General features: G+C 47.5%; 1 protein-coding gene across 24 annotated transcripts in view; it reads right to left on the minus strand.

Annotated features, from left to right (window-relative positions):
* Positions 1 to 18,485, minus strand: part of PARD3 (par-3 family cell polarity regulator) — a 527,701-nt gene that overhangs the window by 301,986 nt on the left and 207,230 nt on the right. For all 24 annotated transcript variants that reach the window (XM_084756613.1, XM_084756601.1, XM_084756603.1 and 21 more), the window contains one exon: positions 5,102 to 5,280. In XM_084756613.1, coding sequence (XP_084612739.1) covers positions 5,102 to 5,280 — 179 coding nt within the window. The remainder of the gene's footprint in view (positions 1 to 5,101; positions 5,281 to 18,485) is intronic.

Genomic DNA, 18,485 nt, shown 5'->3' on the forward strand with positions numbered 1-18,485 from the left:
TGACTCAAAAAATAGAATGAACAGTGGAGAGCGATTAAGTGACACATCTACTCCCAACTTCCTGCCTCCATACTCATCCAGTCTCTCCTCCCTCTCCCTCTCTTTCTCTCAGGAAAAAAAAAAAAAAAAAGAGCTCCCATTTCTCAAAGAAGGGAAAGAGGTGGCAGAGGTCTAGTTCAGAAAGCTCCTTTTCTAAGTGGCTGCATATGGCAGATAGTCTCAGGAACACACTAAGCACGGCCAGCAAACAGAAATAAGACAAGTAAGGGGTAAGAAACATTGCAAAGCCTCTCTCTTGGAGGGGTGGGGGTGGGGTGGGGGGTCTCTGGGGGTGTGAGGGGGTCTCTTGAGGGTGTGTGTGTTGGGGGGGGGCGACAATAACTAACCTAAAAGGCTGCCGAAGGCAACGTGAGGTGTTTTAATTACAGCTCTTCCCCTCCACTAACTAGGTAAGGATTCTTCTTGGAAATTTGCCAACCGTGCAGTTTCATGCTAAATCTACCACTGTTGAGTGTCTAAGGGAGAAGGTATCGGATTCAAAGTGTCGCTTGTCAGTATCTAGGGGGCAGTGCTGCTTGTGACACCACACTGTTGCAGTGCAGTCTTACCCACTGACCCGCCCGAGAGACCGTTCTGCTAAGTGCCTCATGCCGTACTCACGTGGCCAGGTCACAGGCTCGGACACACTAGCTGACCTCAGTCACGGCTGTCCTGATGGAATATGGACCAAGGAGGCCGGGAAATGATTCAAGTACTCACGCAGGCTAAAACCACCCCACGCAAGGTGAAGATCTCCTGCCTGTGAAGTCTCTGACAAACGGGAAGGCAGCGCCTAAGGAGCCACTTTCCTCAGTGTCTCTGAGACAGTGCAGAGGTGGCCAGCCATGAAATACTGCAAACAGGACTGAGGGATTTCCAAGAGAACTCCAAAAAAGGGGGCAAGGTTCCCTTCTCCTCCTCCACCTCCCACACACAGATAAAACATAAAAACCACAATGAATTCCAGAAGCCCACAGCCACCCACTCTCGAGGTCTAGCAGGCTCAGGATCATGAACGCCTGTGCGTGCTTGGCCTACACGCCGTGGCGGAAGCCTACACTGCCATTCCACCCGGTGATCCGCCCGCCTTTACCTCCATAGCCCGGGTGCCCACTGCAAAGTGACGGACTAACATCTTAAAGTCATGCATTGCAGATCGGCTCTCGTGAACTCAGAAAAAAATATACTTAGTGCTCTATGGCGACCAGCAAGCAATCTTTTTCCTCATTCTCTTTCCCAATATGAAAAAAAGGGGTGGGGGGAGGTCTTCTCATAGCTGAAAACACAGAAACATGTAGTGAGATAAACAGATACATAAATGATTGTTAGGTGATGACAGATGATAGACAGTGGATAGATGGATGACAGAGATAGATAGATAGATAGATAGATAGATAGACAGACAGACGATATGAAAATCTTTACTAATCTTGTCTAAATTATATGCTGGAGACTGTTCAGATGACTCAGTGGTTAAAAGCACCAGCTGCTCTTGCAGAGGACACCAGTTTGATTTCCAGCATCCACGTGGGTAGCAGTTTTACAGTACTAACAGCATATAATTTAACATTTCTTTATTTTTATTTTATGTACATTGACGTTCTGCCTGCAAGCAAATCTGGGCACCACCCATCATATCTGGTGACCATGGAGGCCAGAAAAGGGCACTGAATCCACTAGAACTATTATAGTTAACAGACTCGGGTTGAGAACCACTAAGTCCTATTTCCAGACCTCAGCATATAATTTAGACAAGATTAGTAAATTAATAACTGAGAAATTAATAACACAAGAGCACACAATGCTACCCACTATCTGTACCCGCTGTGAGGATGTAATGTCACCCAGCCAGGGGCATCAACCTAGGCCTCTCCTTTGGGAAAGGTACGGCCATGTGCAAATAGAACACTAGTCTGTGTAGTTGAGGAAAAGCTCGTACAGTATGTGACCACTTCTAAGAAGGAAAACAATATATTCAAGGTTGTGTACCAATATGGGTGCTTGCAATGTGAGAAGAGATGGATAAATAAAAGAGTCCAACAGGGAGGGGGTCGTAAATCAGAGCAGACTGTACGGTAGAATACTTCACATTGTCTAAAAATATTCTCTAATAAAATTCAAATATAAAACCCTTTGTGGTGGAAGAAAAATATAGGAATACTGAGAATGCAGAGCCAACATGGGAGTGTGTGTGTGTGTGTGTGTGTGTGTGTGTGTGTATGTGTGCATGCGTGTGTGTATTTTCACTGGTACCCCATGGAAAAACTAAATCCAGCCCCGCCCCCCACTTAGGCCTGTGATCTGATGAGAGCCCGTGTGGCGTGGGGTGGCTGTCCACGGCTGACATCTCTGTGTTGGAGTTGTGGTGCTTGGCTTATTCTCCTGCTTCCCCAGGTGTTTCACGATGACAGATACATGTTATTTGCTACAAAGGCAGAAGTGCATTTGGCTAATTATTCTAAGCGTCTCAATATGGCCCTCGCATGCCGTGCTCGGCTCCAGAGGCGGGAAGGCTGAGGATCGCTCCCTGGAGCCCTGGCAAGCAGGAGTCTGCATGCAGATGACTCCGCCTGTCTGAACCTAGTGGTGGGGGGCCTCAGATTTCAGCGGCAGTAATTAAAGGGAATCTCCCCAGCCCATTGCCGCTCACAGAACTCGGAGGTTCAGCCTCTGTTTTGCAGGTGAGGCAAGCACCTGTGAGGACAGAATGCCCATGAGGACAGACCGCTGGGATGCGCCTGCTTACAGGCAGACCAGATATGCACCAGGCAAGGCGTGTTCTGTGGGCTTTTCCAATAATTCGAGAAATGAATTCTAAGGATTAAACCTTTTCAGTTTCAAATGTGACAAAAGCAGATCTGCTTGCTGCTACTTCACCTAAGTCACGTACTCGAGACACTAAATGAGTCATCAGCGAAACCTGGCTATGCTCAGACCACTGGCCTGTCAGACCTGATGAGATGAAAACCCTTTTGAAAAAAAAGAAGATTTTTTAAAAACTATAAACTTTACTTGTTTATAAATCTGTAACTATTTATATTTATATATTTACAAATTTCTGACAAAAATTAAAAGCCACGAGGTCTATTCAGGAAGTAGATTTTGCTTCCTTCAGGCAGTTCACTTCACATCCCCTCAGGGCGCAAGCTGGCTTCAGTGAGAAAGCAATCTAACATGGTTCCTCACAGAATCTTTGAGAGCTAGGTTGACAGCTAAATCCATAGGCACCAACAGCCCTAAAGTGCATCACTGCCTTCTACCCCTGCCTTTCAGGACTCTTGTCAGGTGAGGACTGAAGCCAGATCGTGTGTACCATGCAAGTGTCTGCCTTGGAGCTAAACTACTGGCCCGAGTCCTTTGTTTTAAGATATATTCATTTACTTATTTAATGTATGAGTGCTTTCTACCTGCAGGCCAGAAGAGGGCACCAGACCTCATTATAGATGGTTGTGAGCCATTGTGTGGTTGCTAGGAATTGAACTCAGGTCCTATAGAAGAACAGGCGTTCTCTTAACCTCTGAGCCATCTCTCCAGCCCCTGGCCTGATTCTTATTTCACAGGTGTATACCCCATGGGTTTTACTTTCGCTTAAACTAATACTAATAAAGACAAAAGTTTGTTGGAATGTAAAACAAAATCAAAATAAAAAACAAACAAACAAACAAACAAACAAACAAACAAACCCACTTCCCTAGGAACTTTCACACAGATGCATGGGATAAGCCAAAACAAAACAAAACAAAAAACAAAAACAACAAAACCCTCAAGCTCTGTCCACTCTGATATCACTGTGACTGGCACAGTGTAGCAACATGCCACGTGTCTCATTCCACGCTCTGCCATGGTGCAGCAACATGCCCACGTGTCTCATTCCACGCCCTGCCACGGTGCAGCAACATGCCCACGTGTCTCATTCCACGCCCTGCCACGGTGCAGCAACATGCCCACGTGTCTCATTCCACGCCCTGCCACGGTGCAGCAACATGCTCACGTGTCTCATTCCACGCCCTGCCACGGTGCAGCAACATGCCCACGTGTCTCATTCCACGCCCTGCCACGGTGCAGCAACATGCCCACGTGTCTCATTCCACGCCCTGCCACGGTGCAGCAACATGCCCACGTGTCTCATTCCACGCCCTGCCACGGTGCAGCAACATGCCCACGTGTCTCATTCCACGCTCTGCAAATTACAAACTCTGACTGTGCAGACACAGCCATAAAACATGAAGACACAGCTTAAAGCTCAGTGAGAGACTAGAGCGTGGCAGAGTGGGACGGGACATCTGGGTTCTACAGGAAGAGGTGACGAAGGCCCCTCACATAGTGTTAATATACTAAAGTGTGTCTATTGGGCTGAGTAACAGAGGTCAAAAGAAGCGAGCTGCACTGTGACCACACAGCATACTTCTACTCTGAAGGGAAACTTGGGATGAAATGATCAAAGAAACAGAATAAAACACCACGAAGTGTGCTTTTATACTCCTAACTCTATAATGCTGGAAGTTCTTTGATATACTTTCTAAGCCCATGCAGCCATTTGCTCATTCATGTGGAAAATACCTCTAGAAGGTCATGCCTAAGGCAGAAAGAAGAAATTTCCTGTGAAGAGAGAAGAGAAAAACCAGAAACAAACTAAAAAAAAAAAAAAGATTTTATAGGGCAATGTTTCATGTTCAAGTTTTCCTTCAGAGGCTGTTTTTATAGCTCAGTGTTCAAGAACTTCTCTGACACATTAGGGCTGGAGGTCCCTGGCCCTGGGGCTGAGGAAGACAAAGGAAGGGGGACACAGGCATGAGAAAGAGGGGGCTACATTTTTAATCATATGGATAAATTATTATTTCAAAACATGGATCCACAGATGACCATACTCAATACACAAAATTAAATTTCATCACAAGATTCAAACAAACTGTACGTTATTGACTGTCTCCACACAGTGATGCGAAACGCACTAGTGCTCACACAGGGCCATAGCATGTGCCCAGGAAACACATGGCCACACACAAATGGCACCAGTGGACACAAGATAACAACGGTTGCAGAAACAAGTGGGGGTGGTTACCTTCCTGTCACAGGTTTTGGGACTTCCAGTGGTGTTCTGCTTGAGGAAGCCAGCTGTCGTGGACCAGCGGGTGGGGTTTTTCCTGGAGGGCTCCTCGGAGGAAAAATTATTATCACTGACGGAGGTGGAGAGGCCGGTTAACGCTGGGTCGCTGCTCCGGCGGACGTGCAGAGGCGTATCTACACAAAGAGAGGACTGGGCTTAGAGATCAGCACCGCACTAGAGAAGATGCACGCCATCCAGAGAGTAATAGTAATTGTGTAGCTAAGTTTAATCACATGTGTTGTTCATTGTGTGTCTGCATGTGTATGTGGTGTGTATGTGGTGTGCGTGTGTGTGTGCCAGGGTACATGTGTGGATGCTGGAAAACAACTTGCAGCACCTTTATTTGCTGAGGCATCTTGGCAGCCCAAGAAATGCTTTCAAAAAGAGACGGGGCCAGCGCTCTAACACAAATCCTGCCAGGCCTTCAAAAGCCCTGGTGGTGGGGGCCGGGGAGGAGGGAGCTTAGTGCTGGACAGAGCTGCCTGGGCTGGTAATTTGGCTTCACCACTCTTCGTTACTCAGGCAAGAAGCCCCGCTGTCCCACAGTCACCTGCTACAGGAATAATGAGGAAACAATATCCTGCTTGATAAGGCGATTGTGGGGTCAGAACTAGAGGCAGTGAGTGCCTGGCACGTGATAAATACTAAGTGAGAGTAACTACCCACACTGTTCACCAGTTGTGCCTAGATAAATTATCCTAAATACCATGTAAGACAATTAACAAAGCAAGAACACAAACATTATTTCATCCAACTTTTAGTTGTATCCACAGAACTGGAAAACACTTGGATAGTCTGCTGAAGAGTCGTGCTGAATACAACCTTGCGTTTCTTTAATAAAATAAAATAAACTGCAAGGCACACAGCCTCGGCTTCTCCTTCACATGACTGTGCTGGACGGCTGAACTGTCACCTGAACAGATGCGGCCTCTTCTAGGTGCCACCTCAGGCATGCGTCCAGATGGGTTTAAATGAGAATAGAAGATCCACCCTGAGAGTGCACAGCGCCATGGCGGGAGTCTTCGACTGAATAAAAAGGAAAAAATGTGCACCAGACCAGTGCCTTTCTCTCTGTCTGTGCATATGTCTCTGTCTCTGTCTCTGTCTCTGTCTGTCTCTCTGTGTCCCCCCCCCTCTCTGCCCCCCCCTTCCCCACTTCCTGACTGTGGAGGCCATGGGAGGAGCCACCTCTGTCTGCTGCTGCAGTGTCTCCCCCGCCATGGTGGACTGACTGTGCCCTCACAGTCTGAGCCAGAATAAACCCTTCCTTAGGTCGCTTGTTCGGTATTTTGTGGCAGCTAGGAGAAATGTAGTGAGTACGGCATCTCGAGAGTGCTAATGAACAGGTAGGAGCCTCCTCCATAACCCACATTAACCTCTCCGTGAAAGACGACTTTAATAGCCTGGCCATGCAGAATGAGAATTTACCTATAGTTAACTGTGCTAATACAACCTGCAACAAACTCAGGTCAATATCTGTTGCGGTATCACAGAAGCATGTTGTACCACGGCAGAGGAGAAACCTAGGATACTTGTTTTAATAGACACCTTTAAAAAAAAAAAGTCTAACAAATGCCAGGAGTGGTAGTGCACGCCTTTAATCCCAGCACTCAGGAGACAGAGGCAGGTGGATTTCCATGAGTCAGAGGTCAGCATGGTCTACATACTGAGTTCCAGAATAGCCAGGGCTACACAGCGAGACCTTGTCTCAAAAGAGCAACCAACAGCAGCAGCAATTAAAAAAAAAAAAAGTCAAACAAAACAGTTCTTCTCAGGAAGCAGGAAGCCCACCTACAAACCAGGAAGGATCAAAACTCACCCGCCAGTCAAGCCCAGAAATATCTCACTTGGTATTTACAGCTGCACCCTGAGAATTTGATAACAGTACCACCAGCTGGACAACACCACCCAAGCAAAAAACCAACCAAACAAAAAACAATACAACAACAACAAAACCTCATGAGTTTAACATTGGCTATGGCTATCTTAATAGAAGGAATGCACACATGAAAATTACGGGAGGTAATTTCTGATTTTTAAGTGTGTGTAAGTTACCTGTGGCAGCTGCTGTTACTTAAAATTAAACAGAGGCTAAGGAGGTAGCTCCGTTGGTGAGGTGCAGCTGCCTAGCACAGAGGAGCCTTAGACTCACCCTTGGTACTCCACGAACTGGGAGTGCTGACACACACCCATAACCGAAGCACTGTGGAGCGGAGGCAGGAGAACAGAGTAGCCCCGACGGTTACCATGGTGTCACTTTGGGCAGCATCCGTGCCAGGGTTGTTGTTTTCCATCACTTAACCAGCTCTCAGCACCAACCTCCTCCCCAGCTTCCAGTGTGTAAGGATGAATCCTACGTTGCTCACAAGAGAAGGTCTTTAGCAGGGGCACAGCCACAGGGCTAAAACCAGCCCCCGCTATCTGACACAGAACCACCACAGAGAACTATATCCCATCCCGCAGCAAACTCAGACTTTATAATTTCACCGAATTTCTTACTGACATCAACACAGTGGGGAGAAAACACTGCACACACACATGCCTCCGCTACACCATTACCTGGAACCATCACTGTTGCCTAGACGCGAGTACTGTGTGGCTCTGTTAACCTGAAACAAAGGAAATTCACATCTTTGTGGCAATGCACTATGATGAAAGTATCCCCAAGACCCTAAGGGATTAGACCTCACAGCCAAAGTTAGTAATACACGGTGAGGTCACTTAAGACTTGAGCCTGTGTACTCAGCTTGTTTGTCTCACCTGACTTTAAAAGAACAACTAACTTTATAGGCTTCGGCTTTCCTGTGTTCTCAACTTCTACACCCTAAGATAACGCACAGTTGTAACTGTTCCTGACCCACGAGAAATGCATGTGTGTACATATGCTATGCTAACAGATCCCGGAAGCAGCAAGTACGCTGAAAGCAACTTTATAAAATGAATCTCCCCCATAAACGTTGACGACAACGCACAGACATTTCTCGACAGCATTGGTTCATTTTCAGTGAGCTGGAAGCCAGTGGCTTAATCCCTTGTAAATCCTACTAAAAAATTTCTGTTAAATACCCTTCATTCTTTGCCTCGTGTGACCACTTTCTATGCTGTTCAATAAAAGAGAACAAAGTCCCTTGCTGGGGACAGACAAGGCAGGAGAGCACTCAGGCAGGCACGGATTCAGACTCACACAAGACAGGCAGGGAAGGCAGCGGGGCTGGGGGGGGGGGGGAGTAGAGAATTCACGTTCCCAAGGGGAAGAGCTTTTTAATTTCTCTCCCGTTAAACAACACTGACACATTTGGGTACTCTGAGGCTACTCTTGATGTGCTCAACGCCATGCACATCTGTTCGGTCTACATAACTGCATCTGTAAATAAAAGTTGACTATGGAGGCAGAGGACGTCTGCCAACTGCATGAAGCAGCATAGGGCCAAGGGCTACAGAAACAGCCTTCTGAGGGACACTCGTGGGAGGCAGAGTATGCGGCCCCTCCCCGTGAGGCTAGTAAGCCATGTCTGCGTTCCAGAGAAACTGATTCCAGTGACCACGCGTCCACTCTGGGCATCATCTTTGTGCTACCCTCTAATGAGTACCCTCTGTGATGCCCACATCCGCTTGTCAAAGTCAACAAGGTGAATCTGGGTAGCATCAATAACCAGGCTGCTCGGGAAATTACAGAACTCAATGAAGAAGTCGGCAATGGGTTCTCACTAGAAGAATCTCAGGTAACCGTACAAGATGAAAACGCTGGGTTTCAAAGGCTTGAGGGGGCCATGGGAGCTGGGTGGCCACAACACAGAAGCAGCATCTGCCGTCCTAAGATGAGAAGATGCCAGGGTCAAGGTGGCTGAAGTGAGCCAGACACAGAGGAGGGCTCACAGTCTCAGTCGCAGGCAGAAGCCGAGGAGCTGCTGCTGTAGAACGTGCACTGTGGGCGAGAAGAGCGAGGAGGAGGAGGAGAAGGAGGAGGAGGAGGAGGAGGAGAGGGAGGAGGGGGAGAGGGAGGAGGGGGAGAGGGAGGAGGGGGAGGGAGAGGGGGGAGGAGAAGGAGGGGGAGGAGGAGGAGGAGGAGAGGGAGGAGGGGGAGAGGGAGGAGGAAGAGGGGGAGGAGGAGGGGGAGGAGGAGGAGGGGGAGGGGGAGGAGGGGAGAGGGAGGAGGGGGAGAAGGAGGAGGAGGAGGAGGGGAGGGAGAGGGAGGAGGAGGAGGGGGAGGGGGAGAGGGAGGAGGGGGAGGGGGAGGAGGGGGAGGGGGAGGAGGAAACGCGTACAAAGACAGGCAGATAATGGAACATGCTCTGGAGGCTGACTGACAGTGTGGCAGCTACAGCCAAGAATCACTTATTTATTTTGCATTCAAAAGAGCCAAAGTAAAGGACCCCAAGGGTTCCCGGCACGTAAGTGAGGAAGGTCCGAGAAGATGAAGTCGGGAATTACACTGCATGTGCACACACACATCACTGCACGCCATGTATGCACGGCAGCACCACACTGTATGCCACAAATACGCACACTATACACAATATACACTATATACTATATGTAATATACAATAGAACTATGAAAGAAAGACCCAGCATGGCTCTGCACTCGTGCTCACAGAAATTCAGGTCCAGCAGAGACCGAGTACCTCTCACTATAATGGTGACCACTTGGAGATGTACTGGTTCCCCTGCCCCTTAGTTCTGTAACTGTATGCAAACTATAAGGCACTCTTATACAGCTTACACAAACACAGACTCAGGAACAAACAGCATATTGGAACCAATGGCTTCCCTTGAGGGTCTGAATGACTTTATTTTTTAATGTTGAGTCCTGTGTAGTCACAGTGGAGAAGCACATGACTTCACACATAAGCTGGACTCAAAAAGACAAGGGGAGGAGGGGGTGGGAACAGCCAACTGCGGCCACAGATCAATGACACAGGCAAGAACTCAGGCTTCTGAGCAGGGCTCAGTGAACACAGGAATCACTGCTACTGTTCGGCAAGGCATCACAACAGCCACTCTGTTTGCACCTGTGACTGCAAAAGCTGGTATCAATTGTTCAGGAGAAGAATGCTGTTGTCTTCATGGCAGAACCATACACACTGAAAACTACTCCCTCAAGTGATGGCCTCGTCACTTCCGGCAGGAGACGAACAATACCCCAACTGTAAACGCAGATGGCAATGACACTCATCTGCATTGAAAAACATGGCAACACAGGAAGAGCCTTATTTGGTTAGTGGAGGAAGGCTGTGGTGGGGAGTCTGGTGATAAAGAACAGCCCGGGTGAACAGGCGGAGACGATGTGGTTCTCAAACATTCACCTCAGGACCTGCCCACGTCCAGAAAGTGAGGGCCAGGTGTGATGATGCAGAGTCAGAGGCCAGCTGATCTCTCAGTTTGAGGCCCGTCTGGTCTACACAGTGAGTTCCAAGCCCCAGCCAGGGCTACACAGTTCAACAAAACAACAGCAACAAAAAAAAGTGAGTGAGTGTCTCAAACAGCTGTGGCTCCTGCAACTCAGGGTTGAGGGTGGTTACCATTTAATAAATGAAAATGGAAAAAAAAAAAAAAAGCAGTGCTCATGTAACAGGAGACAGCCACTGCTTTGTGCTGCATACACTACAAGACGCCTGGACCTCAGATCTGTTTCTGCAGGCTCCGTGCTGCTGTGAGATGAAGGAGTGCAGCCCTGCAAACGGGCAGCTCGGGCAAAGACCTTACTCTAATCACCTTCTGAGATAACTACAGAGGCTCCTCTCCACACTTGAGGGACAGCAGTTCTCAAAGGTCAGGGACAACACGAGTGCGAACACTTCCATTACATTAGAATGTGCTTGTCTATCTCACACTTCTAATGGACTATCTACTTATGAGAAAATTCTCTAGCATTACTCATCTGGAAAATATTAGTTATTGAGCTATGCCAATCCTATCAATGTTGATGCATTTTCTTTCCTATCAGAAAAAAAAATCACATGTGTTAACGTCTCTAAGACCGGTCTCACTGGGAATGTGTTAGGGCGGGGAAGCTGTCAACAGGAGCGAGTTATGGGTTGGAAGGATGTCAGTCATGCTCATAGTGGGTGTAAGTTTCCAAAACCTGCATTTCACTATGAGGCTGAATTTTATATTTGGCAACAAATACCGTCACTCGCCGCCCTTGTTTGGAGGGCTTCTGTCATCTACCTGATAGAAACCATCAGATATCAAATTCTGAATGCCTAAGATCCTTCTGCCCTTTTTTTTAGAAAATAAAAATAAAAAGACTGGTGAGATGAATAGTAAAGTGTCTGCTGTGTAGGCATGAGTTCCCCAATGCTCGGAAAGCGGAGAGAAACGGATCCCGTTAGCTCTCTGACCAGCCAGCCTAGCCAGAAATGGCGGGCTCCAGGTTCAGCAAGAGAATCTGTCTAAAAATGAGGTGGCTAGCACCCAACATCAACCTATAATCTGTATGTACACACACATAAACTCTCTTGCGCGCACATGCGTGCGCAGTGAATCAAATCTAAAATGTTCCAAATTCAAGCTGTTGCACAGCACTTTTTCGAGATGGCCAAGATGTTTTACGCCTGCCTCCCATTCTGCCATTTAAAGTCTGTGCACTTGAAGTCAGGTTGAAGTAATTGTTCGCCCTGCTTCATCAAGGGACAAGCAGCGTGAGTGACAAGTGGCTAAGGCGTTTTTTCAACTGAGCGTGTGGAGCACACAAAGCGCATGCTGCCACACGCCTAGCGACCTGTTCCTGCTCACACTGGTGCGAAGCAAGTCAACAACACAATGAGAGTTCCTCGTACCCTTGGGGCTGGGGACGGAGGCCAGGGCCTCAGACATGGCAGCTGAGTCTACCCCAGTACCTCCACCCAGCCCAGGGTTATATCTTAATAGTAATGAACATGTGTTACCCTCTGGCCTCCCTGAAGTGATGTCAGAGCCTAGGAAGCACTGAACCACTGGCCAGGACCTGAGGACCTGGGATTGGTTCCTCCTACAGGGCTTCGCCCATAACTGGTAAAATCGGGGACCACAGTGATGGCTGAGAAGACCCCCTGAGGACGAACCTTTTGATCTCATACGTGATCATTGCCCCAACCAAAATCCTCCGCTGATCTTCCTAACAGAACTGAAAACCATTTACCTACATGTCAGAAAAAAATATAAAGGCATTCCTAGGAGATGGGCGCGGTGACACACGCCTATAACCCCAGCGCTTGGGAGGCGGAGGCAGGTGGATCTCTGAGTTCAAGGCCAGCCTGACCTATGATGTGAGTCCAGGACAGCCAGGGATACACAGAGAAACCCTCTCTTAGAAAAACAAGACAAACAAGGAAAGCATTCCTAGGCACCTCCAAATATGTTGCGTGCTACACCTTGCAAATACCAAGAGCGGTACAGGCAGGTTCAGAGTTAGCCACACGGTTAAGGAGGACGTCAGAGCGAGCATGAGGAAGGTGATCATGGTAAGTGTATAGACTTACGGTTGAGCCCACTGTTGGGAGGCTCAGTACCGTCCACACAACACCATCTTGCCCTGACCATCTAGGAAAGCATCTTAAGAGCGAGATTAATTGGCTCACAGCTCCAGTTTGCAGCCCAATGCTGTTGGGAAGTCAAGGGGACAGGATCTAGACTCAGCTGATCACACCACAGCCTGCACTGAGCACACACTAGTGCTCAACTCAATTCTCCTCCACTCTTACAGAGTTGGGGTTTCCTGCCTAGTGCACGCTGCTACCCACACTGAGGACTCGGTCTTCCTGCTGAACTGTCTTAACCAAAACAACCCACACAGGCCAGATCTAGCCATCATAAAACATGTACAGCTTACAGAGTGACCCTAGGCCGGTAACCTGTTGCAGCATCACAAATAATCTCATGCACATTGTGCCTGTTACAGTTATTAGCAATAATAGACACTTACCTGTTGAAATTCCTCGGCCCTAATTTTCAGGAAAATAGAAGTATTTAAAAAACACAATAATGAAACTTTCCAACCAAGTAATCCTCTGATTTATTTAATATATAAATGTTCAAAGCCTAACCTCTGAAGCATTAAAAAAGAAAATTCAAAGATAGGCATCTTTAATAATTAAGCCTCCTGGCTGCAGCTCAGAGGGATGTTCTGTGGAACTGGGCCCGGGACAGATGTGCAGAGCCGTTTGATGTCACCGTTGCTTTGAAGAAGGGCTAAAGAAGCAATAAACCACCCTCACAAGATTCCAGATTCTCTGTGGTGCTAGTGCACTGTAAATATTGATTTGTTTTCTTAGGTGACGTGCTTTTTTTTTTTTTAATAAAGTGAGGAAAGGGTAAATCTAATGAGGAACTGGAGCACGTGCTAACCAGTGTTAAGTTAGGCTTGCTCCCGCCTCCTCCTCACAGCACCGAGGACTCTGCTTCCCTCAGCTCTTTGGTTGACTCATGTTTTATTTAACCACTTCAGGCAATGAATAAACTTGTTCCAAAAGCCCTACATACGCTGGCAGGATATTTAATCAAACCTAAAAATAGCATGCAGCCACAAGGTTTCAAATAGAACTTGCTATACAAATAGCACAGTTACTCCTCGTGCAAAGTGCAGCCAATTTTTCATCTCTGAGGCCACTGCACAGTTCCTGAAAATGCAGTTCCCTGTGGGAAGGGCTAAGTTACTAATGTAAGCCATGTCACAAAACCTACGCTCTGATGGGAATGCACCAAGCCAAAGCCTGGGAAGAGTCCTCCATATACTTGTCATGGCCCGGTGCTGAGCCCTACCCCGACGACAGTTCCACCACTAGGCTCTGGAGGACAGTCCCAAGGCTCAGAAAGGAGCGAGGGGGCAAAGCCCAGCTCTTTCGGCGCAAGTGACTGTAGTGTTCGCTCTAAGCTTGGCTCTATCCTTTCTAAACCAACACAGGGGCCCCGGATTCTTGGTCTGGTTGGGTCACAGCAACATTAGAACAAGACCTGGTCTCCTCATTCTAGGAGCTGTTAGCTGCAGTTCCCAGGGCGGGAAAAAGTCCCCTCCACACTGAACCCTCTGCAAAGGCTGAGTGACCAGAACACCAATGTCTGTGGAGAGGTAGGCTGTGGCGGGTCCAAGAGCTAAATTACCCAGGTTATCTTAGCTTCCTGTCCACCTCTGAGAGTGACCTAACATCCTTGTGACTGTTAGGTAAATCATTCTGAAATGTACTAACAGACCACTGGCTTCCAGCAATCCAAGGACTACGAACATCCTCTAACAGCACCTGGGACCTACTGCTCAGATTTCCCCTGTGCTGTAACCAGCCTGCCTGCATTTCCAGCAACGTAGTTCAAAAGTGCCTTGATTTATAATTTTCTTTGTTCTGATATATATTTTTTTAAAAGACAAAACAGGAAGCGTACCATGTTGGGATACAGAATTTGGAGTGACCTGAATGTGTCTCCCTGGGCCACGGTCATCTGCACTTGGCTCCCGAAGGAACCATCTCTTTGCTCCTTTTGAGGCAAGAGCTATGGGTTTTTTTGTTTTGTTTTGTTTTGTTTTGTTTCACAGACAGGTCTGACCACCTCTGTGCCCCAGGCCCAGATACAGCTGAACGCTTGCACGGAGGACACCGAGTGCCACCGGTGCTCCCAGCTCCACCCTCTCTAAGAGGTTTTCCCAGGGCCAAACGGAAGCTGTGCTCGTATGAACTTTGCCAGCTAGAGCTCATCTTGATTATTAAATTCTTCTTCTAGCACTGAAAAATGGTCCTTGGAAATGTCTGCAAAAACGTTGGTTTATAAATGAAACTGATGAATAAACGTGGCTTCTGGCTGTCCCTGCCTTTTTATATCTATTGTCTCAATTACAATAAGGTCAATGTCTTTATCAAGGAAGAAACAATGATCTACATTGGATAGCCCAAGGGGGAGGGTACTTTTCTCCTGTTGAGAAAAGAAGAATGAATCACTAGCTCAAACACTGCCAATAACAGATAGGATCTCAGCAACGGATTCTGCTCATTTTGTTGTTTTGTTTTTTTCCCCCCATATTAACTTTGCATCGCTGTCCTTCATGCACAGCTGGGCCGGCTTCGGGAGTGCCCGAGCACTGGGTCCTGCAGGTCAAAGCTGATGCTCCACTAAGAATTTTACTCTCTACCTGAAGCAAACCTCACTCCCCTACCTGCCACTTCACCAGTTCAACTCCGTGGAATCATATTTGGAAACTATCAGTTATATCCGACAAGGGATCTGCCTCTCAGTAATCGCCATCAGCTATCGACTGATGGAGATATTCTGTGCGGGCTCCGGGGTCTCGCTGGACATCCGTCTTCTGTTATCGGATTGAGGGTGTGCAGACTGCGCTACCTGTCGGGCTAACTTTGGAGAAGCATCCCTTTCCCATCCCGCTGTAAGTTGAACCACTAACCTGCAATGCTATAGGACAGTATAGGACGTCGCTCACCCAGGGACTGCGGACCCACAGCTTCCAATGGCCGGGTTTCCATTAAAGAATGCACTCCACCCTCATCTGGTTCTAGAATTACTCCACTCACACGTTTCCTTTCAACTGCTTCATGGAGGTAAAAGTCTCCTTAAGCCTCCAGTGTTAAGTGTGCACAGTTCTTCTGTTGTTACGGTGTGTGTTTGCTTTTGTGGTGCTCGGGATGGACCTCAGACTTCAAACCTGCTTAGGCAAACACACTGGAATACATGCACACACACACACACACACACACACACACACACACACACACACACATGCTTCACACTTCACACCTGTGCCACCAGCATGCCCTGGGTTAACGGAAATGTGTGAGGTGACCTTAGTCTATACGACCTTGTAAAATGGATTTATAACAAAAGACCATTTTAGACAAAATTTGGTGAGTTCAGGATGTCTGTCTGTCCTGTAACAGGCAGCGAGAAAGCTGTCCTCGTGTGGATCCGCCCCGCCCCCCTGCTATATGTGACTTCAGATCCTAAAAGTGAAAATCCAGACCATCCCTAAGCCCATGCTTGTGTGTATGCTCAGTGAGAAACATTGGTATTTCTAAATTCACCAGTTTGTTGTAAAGAGGACCTGGGCTTATTTCGTGAAATGCTTGGAGAAGCACTGAAGCTCTAGCGTTCGGCAGGCCTAGTCATGTTTTCACAAGCACCGTGGTCAGGTCTAGTGAGCTGCCGAGACATGGGCCGTGCTGACACACGCTAGAGGTCAGGCCTGGGGACCCAGCTCGGAGCACAGACTCCAAAGCCAATGACTACAGTGGATCTAAAATTCTGTGTGTTTTAGCAAGTCACGGGGTTCTGCCTCGAGCAGCAAGACTGCTGGGCTGGCCCACGCAGCAGCTACTGGCAGAGGCTGTTTCACTCAGGCCTCGCTGGCCTTCTTTCAAAGCTTGCAGGTAACGGCGACGGGATAACAGGGACTGCTACCCTGCTCAGACACTCCTGTCGTGGAAACATTTTAAGAATCTGGTAATTCTGTAGACCAGCCAACTGTAGTTAGCGAAAAGTGTGACCCCAAACTATGGTTGATGGTCTCAACTGTGATATCCTTTTATTGTTCCATAAGGGACAAAGCCAGGGTGGCTCTGTTTCTCTCCACGTTACTTTGCAAGTTTAAAGATGAAATGGGAAGAGATCCTGCAGAGACTGCTTAGTGGTTAAGAACGCTGGTCACTGTTTATTGCAGAGGACTCAGGGTCAGCTCACTGCTGGCTTCTGTGGACACCAAGCATGTGCACTGTGCCCACACATGCAAGCAAAACATCTACACAGAAAATAGAATAAATATATGAGAGAGAGAAAGAGAGACAGAAGAAGGAAGGAAAGGAGGGAGGGAGGGAGAAAGGAAGGAAGACAGGGAAGAACCTAAAGTTTCTAACATTTACTGGCACTTTTGTGACATATTTTATATTTATATTTGCACTTTGGGGAATCACGGTTCATCTCTAGACGTCCCAAAGAAATAAACAATTACTGACATATGATTTTGTTTACCAAGGTGTTATATTTAGCACTAACCTGCTGTGACAATACAAATGTTATCATAAACGTAATGCAAAATAAAGTTCCTGCCCCAATCAAAGCAGCTGTTTTGTATGTTAAGTGCATCAAAGAGCCAGCTGATTTTTAATTGGGGAGATAAACCGCTTTAATATCGATGAAACATTTCTAATATTTAAGCAGCACTTTTACACCAGGAAACCTAAACACCTTCACCTGTCACTCTGCCAGCCTGGCAACCAAGCAAAAAGAATCCAACCCAATAGTGGTTTCCTAGGCAACAAGTAGAGGGAACCACTGGGGAAAAATCGAAAACAAGAAAAAGCATTGTGGCATTTCCAGTAGGCTTAAGAAATGCATTCTAATTGTCCAAATGTCACAAAGACGACAATATTGAAAATCATTTCATTGGAAATGATTCAAAAGATAATGCCATTTTCATTGTAGCAAACGGGGTGTGGAGAAATAGAAAAATTAGATTCCCTTCCTTTATTCTGAATTAAGTAGGGTCAGTCATCAATCTTGTCTGGTTTTATGAAATTTATCTGCATTAGTACAGATTTCTAATGTGCCTCCTTGTTTCCCTGTAGCAAGTGTGAGCTGACACTTACTCCACACAGGAAGAATCACCGGGGAAGAAAAGACTGGTTTAGATAAAGCCCCCAGGCATCTCAGGGCATGCAGAGGACAGCAGGCACGCTCAGGTCTTCTTTCAAAAGGAAACCCCTCCGTGGTGGTTAAACTGATTATCCACTCGACAAGGCCTATAGTAAGCGTGGAGACAGGCCTCTGGGCGTGTCCGCTAGCGAGCTTCTAGATTACATCAAGTAGAGAGACCCACCGTACAAGTGAGTGGGACCCTCCCTCTGGCATCATGGGCTGAATGTGAGGAAAGCCAAGTGTGCACCAGCACTCGCCTCTGCTTCCGGGAAGGCAACGCGGTGTGAGGCGCTGCCTTAAGCTCCTGTGAACACACGGCCCAGCTGTGATAGACTGGACCTACCAAGCTAACCCAGAAAAAAAAAAAAAAAAAAAAAAAAAAAAGCACTCATTCCTGACTCAGCAGTAATGCGACAGCAAACAGTACAGCGTTCTGTGAGAACAGCTGAATGTTCGCTCCTGCCTCCACTTCCCTCCTCCGTAACACAGAGAGAGGGCTTAGAGTCAACCTCGCAAACCTCTTCACTTGTGACGCTTAGGCCTGGGGTACAGAAGGGCCAGCCTGTGACTCTGCGGGTGAGATTGGCTCTGTGTTCTAGGCAATAAGAGCACTGAGGCTTTCTCCACAGGCCCTGAGCTGCAACGGATGGTTATGAGGAAGCAACATTGCAAACACTATACCACACAGCTAATTTAAGGTCTAAATTCTTAGCAGCTTTTATGACAGT

The sequence above is a fragment of the Acomys minous genome (genome assembly GCF_964271855.1).
Source record: "Acomys minous genome assembly, chromosome: 14".
Taxonomy (NCBI): Eukaryota; Metazoa; Chordata; class Mammalia; order Rodentia; family Muridae; genus Acomys; species Acomys minous.